The 11060-nt window shown below is 34.6% G+C and overlaps 1 protein-coding gene across 1 annotated transcript; it reads left to right on the top strand.

The window, feature by feature from the left end:
• The first annotated feature begins 61 nt into the window (after positions 1-61).
• On the top strand, positions 62-10624 carry LOC102807296 (armadillo repeat-containing protein 5-like). The gene is made up of 4 exons (XM_085490988.1): positions 62-334; positions 6304-6334; positions 6749-8933; positions 9846-10624. Exons 1-4 carry the CDS (start codon positions 62-64, stop codon positions 10588-10590), a joined length of 3234 nt encoding a protein of 1077 aa, XP_085347114.1. The 3' UTR covers positions 10591-10624.
• Positions 10625-11060: the final 436 nt, after the last annotated feature.

Raw genomic sequence — 11060 nt, forward strand, 5'->3', positions numbered from 1 at the left:
TAGTGTATAAATGACATTCATCGCGTTGACCATAAATAACGAACACACAAACGTAACCAAAATGGCTTCCACTCTTGACGATTCTTTGACAGAATTGATTTCAAAATTAAAATTCAGCGAGTCTGCGAAGATCCTTACAGATGGTTTGTTACGCATTCGAAAAGAATTTATTCGTCGGTCTGATGGAGTAGAACGTTTTCGGCAATTGGGAGGTCTAAAGCCATTGCTTAATTTGGTGAAGAAGCCAAACGACCAGATCGTTGACATTTCGTTGAGCATTTTAGCAAATTGCTGTTTGGAAGAAGAGACCAGAAGACAGGTAGGAATTTTGTTGGTTTTACAGGATTACTCAGAAATCATCGAATAAATTAAATGAGATTTACGGCTCAAGTTTGTATGTAATTGTTTAATTTTCGCTTATTGCGGGGTGTGCGTACTGAACTGTGGTGGCGCTCTACATATCGACTTACTGGAGACGGTCTGTAAAATATATTTTCAATAGGTAAGCTGTATGGATGTATTTAAAAAATTAATAAACTTAATGAAATAACGTTTTTGTTTTCAAAACATTGCAAGTTTCTGAAAAGTTAAAAAGAAAAACAAATGAACAGAAATTTTTTCTCCAACTGAGTAAAAATGAAGGTAACAAGGTTAGACAGATCGAGAACATTTATAAAAAAAAAATTCTATTGAAGAGAGTAAGTCTTTCTTCTTTTTGTTTTTTCCTATTTATCTATTTTATTGCTAAAAGACTGATAGAAATTTTATTTCTAAATATGCAATAAAAAATTATTCTTAATAAACTAAAGTTTCTAATTGTCATACCCTGAAACTGGACTTGTGTAATGATCAATGCTTTTTTACATTTTATTTATACAATAAAGATTAATTCACACATTAATTGAGTTCAAAATTAAAAAGGTGATGGTCTAAATTTAAAAGACTAAAGTTTACAGTCAGTATCCCAATCTGTTGCTCACTAAGTGGCATCGGGTGATACAGGGTCAAGATCAAATAAAACATGGATTCACGTATCAGGTCATTCTTTGAATGCATCCAGATGACCTTAAAGTTATACCTTTCAAAATGGTGACCGTTCTCACTGAAGGTCCATCAATCTTATGCATTTTCTTGTGTTAACAAGATTACAATCAAAGCATTGTCTCAAAACAAATTCAATAATTATTATTAATACATCTGTAGTTTATGTTTGATTTAAGTTAATGTTTTGGTGGATTTGTTACAAGTCAAGTGCATGCAAGTGTTAGTACCTGAATGGTGGTACCTGCGATCTCTGAGTAATCATAACCACACAATTCGTACTGTGGAACATGAATCAAACATTTAATTGTATGACCTGTTTTTTTCTTCTTCTATTTCTCTTGCTGATTTCCTCTTAGATTTGTATGTATCAAACAGAGCAAACTCAAAATTTACCATTGTAAGCCACGATGACAGGACACGCAATTAAAGTGAGGGAGTCGTCACCTGTGCATGCGTCAAATGGCCATAGCGTGTCATTGTTTACAAACAAGCGTCTACACATGAGCCTTTTTTAGCGTGCGTTGTTATCGTCGCTTGGGACTCAATTCTGCGCGTGCACAGGTGATGAACCTCTTGCTTTAATATAAGAAAAATGAGTCCACACACCTGTAAATGAATCAAGTTCTTACTGATCTAATAATGAGTGCACACACCTGTAAATGAATCAAGTTCTTACTGATCTAATAATGAGTCCACACACCTGTAAATGAATCAAGTTCTTACTGATCTAATAATGAGTGCACACACCTGTAAATGAATCAAGTTCTTACTGATCTAATAATGAGTCCACACACCTGTAAATGAATCAAGTTCTTACTGATCTAATAATGAGTGCACACACCTGTAAATGAATCAAGTTCTTACTGATCTAATAATGAGTGCACACACCTGTAAATGAATCAAGTTCTTACTGATCTAATAATGAGTGCACACACCTGTAAATGAATCAAGTTCTTACTGATCTAATAATGAGTGCACACACCTGTAAATGAATCAAGTTCTTACTGATCTAATAATGAGTCCACACACCTGTAAATGAATCAAGTTCTTACTGATCTAATAATGAGTGCACACACCTGTAAATGAATCAAGTTCTTACTGATCTAATAATGAGTCCACACACCTGTAAATGAATCAAGTTCTTACTGATCTAATAATGAGTCCACACACCTGTAAATGAATCAAGTTCTTACTGATCTAATAATGAGTCCACACACCTGTAAATGAATCAAGTTCTTACTGATCTAATAATGAGTCCACACACCTGTAAATGAATCAAGTTCTTACTGATCTAATAATGAGTCCACACACCTGTAAATGAATCAAGTTCTTACTGATCTAATAATGAGTCCACACACCTGTAAATGAATCAAGTTCTTACTGATCTAATAATGAGTCCACACACCTGTAAATGAATCAAGTTCTTACTGATCTAATAATGAGTGCACACACCTGTAAATGAATCAAGTTCTTACTGATCTAATAATGGGTCCACACACCTGTAAATGAATCAAGTTCTTACTGATCTAATAATGAGTGCACACACCTGTAAATGAATCAAGTTCTTACTGATCTAATAATGGGTCCACACACCTGTAAATGAATCAAGTTCTTACTGATCTAATAATGAGTGCACACACCTGTAAATGAATCAAGTTCTTACTGATCTAATAATGGGTCCACACACCTGTAAATGAATCAAGTTCTTACTGATCTAATAATGAGTGCACACACCTGTAAATGAATCAAGTTCTTACTGATCTAATAATGGGTCCACACACCTGTAAATGAATCAAGTTCTTACTGATCTAATAATGAGTGCACACACCTGTAAATGAATCAAGTTCTTACTGATCTAATAATGAGTCCACACACCTGTAAATGAATCAAGTTCTTACTGATCTAATAATGAGTGCACACACCTGTAAATGAATCAAGTTCTTACTGATCTAATAATGAGTGCACACACCTGTAAATGAATCAAGTTCTTACTGATCTAATAATGAGTGCACACACCTGTAAATGAATCAAGTTCTTACTGATCTAATAATGAGTGCACACACCTGTAAATGAATCAAGTTCTTACTGATCTAATAATGAGTGCACACACCTGTAAATGAATCAAGTTCTTACTGATCTAATAATGAGTGCACACACCTGTAAATGAATCAAGTTCTTACTGATCTAATAATGAGTGCACACACCTGTAAATGAATCAAGTTCTTACTGATCTAATAATGAGTGCACACACCTGTAAATGAATCAAGTTCTTACTGATCTAATAATGAGTGCACACACCTGTAAATGAATCAAGTTCTTACTGATCTAATAATGAGTGCACACACCTGTAAATGAATCAAGTTCTTACTGATCTAATAATGAGTGCACACACCTGTAAATGAATCAAGTTCTTACTGATCTAATAATGGGTCCACACACCTGTAAATGAATCAAGTTCTTACTGATCTAATAATGAGTGCACACACCTGTAAATGAATCAAGTTCTTACTGATCTAATAATGAGTGCACACACCTGTAAATGAATCAAGTTCTTACTGATCTAATAATGAGTCCACACACCTGTAAATGAATCAAGTTCTTACTGATCTAATAATGAGTGCACACACCTGTAAATGAATCAAGTTCTTACTGATCTAATAATGAGTGCACACACCTGTAAATGAATCAAGTTCTTACTGATCTAATAATGAGTCCACACACCTGTAAATGAATCAAGTTCTTACTGATCTAATAATGAGTGCACACACCTGTAAATGAATCAAGTTCTTACTGATCTAATAATGAGTGCACACACCTGTAAATGAATCAAGTTCTTACTGATCTAATAATGAGTGCACACACCTGTAAATGAATCAAGTTCTTACTGATCTAATAATGAGTGCACACACCTGTAAATGAATCAAGTTCTTACTGATCTAATAATGAGTGCACACACCTGTAAATGAATCAAGTTCTTACTGATCTAATAATGGGTCCACACACCTGTAAATGAATCAAGTTCTTACTGATCTAATAATGAGTCCACACACCTGTAAATGAATCAAGTTCTTACTGATCTAATAATGGGTCCACACACCTGTAAATGAATCAAGTTCTTACTGATCTAATAATGAGTCCACACACCTGTAAATGAATCAAGTTCTTACTGATCTAATAATGAGTGCACACACCTGTAAATGAATCAAGTTCTTACTGATCTAATAATGAGTGCACACACCTGTAAATGAATCAAGTTCTTACTGATCTAATAATGAGTCCACACACCTGTAAATGAATCAAGTTCTTACTGATCTAATAATGAGTCCACACACCTGTAAATGAATCAAGTTCTTACTGATCTAATAATGAGTGCACACACCTGTAAATGAATCAAGTTCTTACTGATCTAATAATGAGTCCACACACCTGTAAATGAATCAAGTTCTTACTGATCTAATAATGAGTCCACACACCTGTAAATGAATCAAGTTCTTACTGATCTAATAATGAGTGCACACACCTGTAAATGAATCAAGTTCTTACTGATCTAATAATGAGTCCACACACCTGTAAATGAATCAAGTTCTTACTGATCTAATAATGAGTCCACACACCTGTAAATGAATCAAGTTCTTACTGATCTAATAATGAGTGCACACACCTGTAAATGAATCAAGTTCTTACTGATCTAATAATGAGTCCACACACCTGTAAATGAATCAAGTTCTTACTGATCTAATAATGAGTGCACACACCTGTAAATGAATCAAGTTCTTACTGATCTAATAATGGGTCCACACACCTGTAAATGAATCAAGTTCTTACTGATCTAATAATGGGTGCACACACCTGTAAATGAATCAAGTTCTTACTGATCTAATAATGGGTCCACACACCTGTAAATGAATCAAGTTCTTACTGATCTAATAATGAGTGCACACACCTGTAAATGAATCAAGTTCTTACTGATCTAATAATGGGTCCACACACCTGTAAATGAATCAAGTTCTTACTGATCTAATAATGAGTGCACACACCTGTAAATGAATCAAGTTCTTACTGATCTAATAATGAGTCCACACACCTGTAAATGAATCAAGTTCTTACTGATCTAATAATGAGTGCACACACCTGTAAATGAATCAAGTTCTTACTGATCTAATAATGGGTCCACACACCTGTAAATGAATCAAGTTCTTACTGATCTAATAATGGGTCCACACACCTGTAAATGAATCAAGTTCTTACTGATCTAATAATGAGTCCACACACCTGTAAATGAATCAAGTTCTTACTGATCTAATAATGAGTGCACACACCTGTAAATGAATCAAGTTCTTACTGATCTAATAATGAGTGCACACACCTGTAAATGAATCAAGTTCTTACTGATCTAATAATGAGTGCACACACCTGTAAATGAATCAAGTTCTTACTGATCTAATAATGGGTCCACACACCTGTAAATGAATCAAGTTCTTACTGATCTAATAATGAGTCCACACACCTGTAAATGAATCAAGTTCTTACTGATCTAATAATGAGTCCACACACCTGTAAATGAATCAAGTTCTTACTGATCTAATAATGAGTCCACACACCTGTAAATGAATCAAGTTCTTACTGATCTAATAATGAGTCCACACACCTGTAAATGAATCAAGTTCTTACTGATCTAATAATGAGTCCACACACCTGTAAATGAATCAAGTTCTTACTGATCTAATAATGGGTCCACACACCTGTAAATGAATCAAGTTCTTACTGATCTAATAATGAGTCCACACACCTGTAAATAAATCAAGTTCTTACTGATCTAATAATCCAGCGTAATATTCATCATCCAAGATTTGTTAAAACAATGAGTGGAAGATTATTTCAAAATAGTAAAAGTCAGTAGACAATAAATTGCAATCTGAGGCGTTTGTCAAAATCGCATTACAGTCTCACTACCATGTCTACGTTGTGCAGCATGTCTCTTGTATGCAAATGAGGAGCCTCAATGTGAAATGCTATAAATCACTAATAGTTTGCAGCAACTTAGAAACTGATTTTTTTAATTAAAATATTTATTTTGTACTCAAATATAAGAATAATATTCACATACCAAGAAGTGATTATCGACAACAAGGTAGCAAGCATTTCACTGGCACGCTAAATCTATACTAGTATCTCACTGGGATGAATATTGTACATTTATTTATTTATTTAATTTCTTTTCGTTAATTGGTTTAATGGCTTCATTTTTCTTTATTCTAGATTAATATTTTAAAAGGGATCCCTGTAATTGGTAAGTCATACAACACCTATATTTCTATTTAATGCTCCATTCGAAACAATAAGAATGTCCACTGTGTAGACAATGTTTTGAGAACTATATTGGTGGCTGTTCATTTGCATTTAATATTTCGATTATCTGCATAACATACGCGAATATCTCATAAGTATTTTTTACCCAAAATTTTAACATCAGGTTATTATATTAAAAGTTGGTATCTTTAATGTTATTTGGTCTGTGAATATTCATACAATTTGTTTTTCTTAACATAATTTTCAAAAACATGAATTGATTTAATATGAAATACATACATTGATTGGATTGGATTGGATTGTATATTCTACACTAAATGATATAGCTGTGATGGTATGCATGAATTATATATTCTACGCTGACTGGCTGATGATATATTTGTTTGTTTTTTAGTATGTATTTTGAAATCACTGAAGTCAAACAGTATATTAAATAGAGCTTCAAGAGCGTTGGCTAATCTAGCTATCAACCAAGACATAGCTGAAGAAATTCACAAGGAAGAAACTCCAGTCATATTAGTGAAACTTCTAAAAGACTCTGAGGACGATGAATGTCGACAAAGCCTTATTAGAGCTCTGAGAAACTTGTCAAAAACCGATGAGCATAGAAAACAAGTTGTGGAAGCTGAGGGACTTGAAACAATTGCTGAATTACTGAAATGTAAACATTCTGGAGTTGCTACGGCTAGCGTAAGAGCAGTAGCTGAAATTACAAAGAATTGTAGTTTAGAGTGTGCACGACAAGTAGTGCATAGCGACGGTTTTGAGGTTTTGGTCAGAATGGTGTGTCATCCCAAAACTGTGATCCGTGAACACGCTGTGATGTCCTTGTTTCATTTGATGACGCATCCTGTTGTTCGTCCATTTGTTGGAAGTGCTGGAGGAATCAAAACATTCATTAATGACATTAAGCGTTCAACGAGTACAATGACTCAGTCAATACAGTTGCTTTGTCTGTGTTGCAGAGATGTCAACAACCGTGTTGCGATTAGAGATGCAAATGGACTAGAGCTATTGCTTGAGATGTTAAAATCATCTGAGTATTCAAGTCATCATGAAAGAATTATTGCATCCTTTCTGTGTTTTATATATGATGAGCCGAGTTTAGAGGTTATGATTACCAATGGTGTAGTGTCGATACTTTTAACTCATTTGCGAGAATCGGTTACTCCAAGTAAACTTTCTCTCGATATAGAGTATGAAGACCAAGAAGAAGAGAAAACAAAAACAAATGAACCAGAGGAAGTAGAAAGTAATGTGAAACCATTTATATTGATTGATGACTCAGACACAACAAATGCCTCTGGAGAATTTTTGACACCACAAAATAATCGAAAATGTCCTTCTGGATTAATAGTTGATTCTCCAGTATCATCACCACTGCTATCAACAGACTTGGCTACGTCCAGTAACTATTCTCCCTATTTGTCTCCACCAATGAGTGATCATGGTTCTGACACTTATAGTTTATCTCCACCGCACCCATGTATGTCATCACCACTATGGTCTCCACAGGGAAGTATTGCATCAATATATTCTGATACCTCCAGTCTTGATGGTGGCTTCCTACCATGCATGTCACCAGTCAGCTTCAACGATGAGGGATCAACCATCCAAGATAGCCTGGATTTGTCTTGTGTTTCTAGTATGGAACAGCAAGGCAATGATGAAGTGGATAATGAAAATGACGTATATCTGCAGACAACTGACAACATGGGGATTGAGGCTGATGACAAAGACAACAAAGCAAATGATCCTGATGATAGTGAAAATGTAGTTTATACTGAAGCCAATGGAAAGACGGCGAATGAAGCTGATGGCGATGAATATGGAATAACTGAAGCCGATAACAATGAAAAGACAGTAACTGAAAATGAGGTAAATGAAGCTGATGATTGTGAAGACGAAGTAGAAAATGACAAAAATGAAGAACTACAAAGTGATAAAGTTGCAATAAAAAGTGCTCAGTCTGCTGGAGCTGTACTTAGTAATCAGGACAGTCCATTGAAAACTTTTCAATTGGTGAATGTTGACATGATTCAAACTGGTCATATCCCAGATTCACATTGTGAAGTCATGTACTGTGTAAAGGAATCACGAAGCAGTGACTTAGATATTGGTGAAATACAAGACAAGTGCAATGATGATTCCCCCAAACAAGCTAAAAATGTTGTTCACAATATATTACTATTTCTATCAAGAATATCCCAGATGGAAGATCCTAGCAGTGTTCTAGTTACGGAGAATTATCTGACATCTTTGCTAGAGTACACCTCAACTGTCGCGGACATGTCAAACAGAGCTGTGAGGATACTGACACGATTGACGAGGAATCCGCATTGCTTTGAAGCAATGATTTTAAACAATGCACCATCAAAAATTCATTTAATCCTGGCGGCAGCCAAGGAAAATGAGTCATCACAAACTAAGCAGTGGGAACAGATTGCTGAATTGTTAATGAAAAATCTTGGCATACAGGCAGAGACTCCATATGGACAAGGTGTTATGGCGCATAGCTTACTATCAAAAAGTCATAAAGAGAAATTAGCCGCAGCCATGGCAGTACCTTATGTGTATAGGTAAGTCATATAATAATATTTATTAAAGTTGCTTTGTATGATCTGTAAAAAAAACGCTTACTAATCTTTGTAAACATCATAAGAGCTTAATTCAAAAATTTTGTTGTGGCAATTTCGTTTTTTTTTTTTTTAAATGGGGCTTTTGTTGACTGTGCCTCTGATTAGCTTAGACTGATGACATTCCAACTGCACTCGTTTCCATCATGTCATATTTTCTCTATTAGAATTACATCTCCAATGGAAACACATGTAAGCAAACAATTGCCCTTTTTAGCTCCACTGTCGACTTTGTCAAGCAGAGCTTATCATGAGTGATTGTTCGTCGACCGTGTAAACTTTTTACTTTTTCGACTTCTTGAAAACTGCAATTCTTATTGCTCTGATACTTAGTGTATATGTACCTATGTAATTCTCTAATTTTGATGAATATTCTTGTCAGTGATATTTTCTACTACTTTTTCTGATTGCTTTGATGTTATACATATAGGTACTTCAGGTAGACCTGTCTCAGATTTGTTCATGTCATGAAGATATCTTCAATTCTCTAATTTTGATGAATATTTTTGTCATTTTTGGTAAAAAGTGATCAATATTTTCGAATTCTTGTTGAAAACAGCAAGTCTGATTGCCTTGATACTATACATATTGTTCATTTTCTGAGGATATCTTCAGTTCTTTACCTGTAATTGAAACATGCATTGCTAACAGCGGAGCTATCTCAGCCGAGAGGTTGCTTGTTTAACCGTAGACACACCTAATTATTTCCCTTTTGCTTCCTTCTTCAAACAATTTCTGATTCTATTCATTGCAGTCATATAATTTACAACCACCAACAGATCCGCATATCAATAACTATTTTTTTTTTGTACACCCTTGCTAATAAATTTCTTCACTTGGTTTCTCTTTTGCTAGCAACTGTAGTCAACGACGGAAGATGTTACTAGAGTCAAATGGTTTAGAAATACTCTTAGAATCAATTAAAGTGAAGGATGAAACAACTGTCAGCTTGGTAATTGGATCATTGTCACACCTTGCAAACACTATTGGTATAACCCCTCCTATTGTGCCAAAGATTCCTCAACGCAGCAAGACACATACTTGTTATTATAATGAGCAGCAGTCTAGTTTTGATGTAATGTTTATAATAGAGGATACTAAGATACCTGCCAATAAGCAAAAACTATCTGAAGAGTGTACTTTCTTTTCAGCCATGCTTGTTGGTGCATATAAAGAAGCTAAACAAACAGAGATCAACATCAATCAAGTTTCACCTCAAGCATTTTCGTTTCTCATGCATCACTTGTATGGATGTTTGTTGGACAGCTGTTCAACCATGTGGCGTTTATTAGATACTACTCAAGATAATTTAGAACTTGAATTAGTCGCTTGTTCAGATCGTTTTATTGTACCAAGCCTTTTGCATACTGTGCATGATGTAGTTTTATTTACTCACATGAATTTGAATTCTTTGGTTCAGTTGTATGTATTTTGCTCAACGCATCATAGCCATTTACTGTGCCAAGAATGCCTAGAGTATTTGGTGTGCCAGAAAACCAATTTCCACCTCAGAGTAGCCATGTTTAAAGAAATATTTCGTTGTCAGGGAAATGAAAGTGTCTGCGAGGAAATTAGCTTACTTTTGAAAAAGTATTTGTAATTTTTTTTTCCAATTCTATTAACGTCATGCCATTGTGACGAATCTGAGGACTTCAGAAATCAGAAATTGTTTTACTTGTTATTTTAGAGGAGGGATTTTAAAACCAAAGTTGTCTTTGTCTGGTTGAAGAAAAAAAGATGAGCTTACAAAGCAGGCATCTCCTTGTGAACCAAAAAACGATTGTTTTTTTTTTTTATTTTGGAAGTACACTAAACTTGTACTTTTCCATTTATGTTAACCTTTAATTTCCTCACTAGAAGCACACATGAGCCAAACATTTTTTTTATTTATTGTATGCAGCATCAAAATGTAGTTAGACTGCACATGACACATCTGTTATCATCGTCATATGTTATAATGCAAACCAGTTTAATATCACAAGCGACAAAATTCTATTGCAATGAACATTTCTCTGTGGTTTTGTTACACAGAAATTTTTTCCTCATGAAAAAAATCTTGAAATCATGGAA

The sequence above is a fragment of the Saccoglossus kowalevskii genome, chromosome 16 (assembly GCF_978046115.1).
Source record: "Saccoglossus kowalevskii chromosome 16, keSacKowa6.1, whole genome shotgun sequence".
Lineage (NCBI taxonomy): Eukaryota > Metazoa > Hemichordata > Enteropneusta > Harrimaniidae > Saccoglossus > Saccoglossus kowalevskii.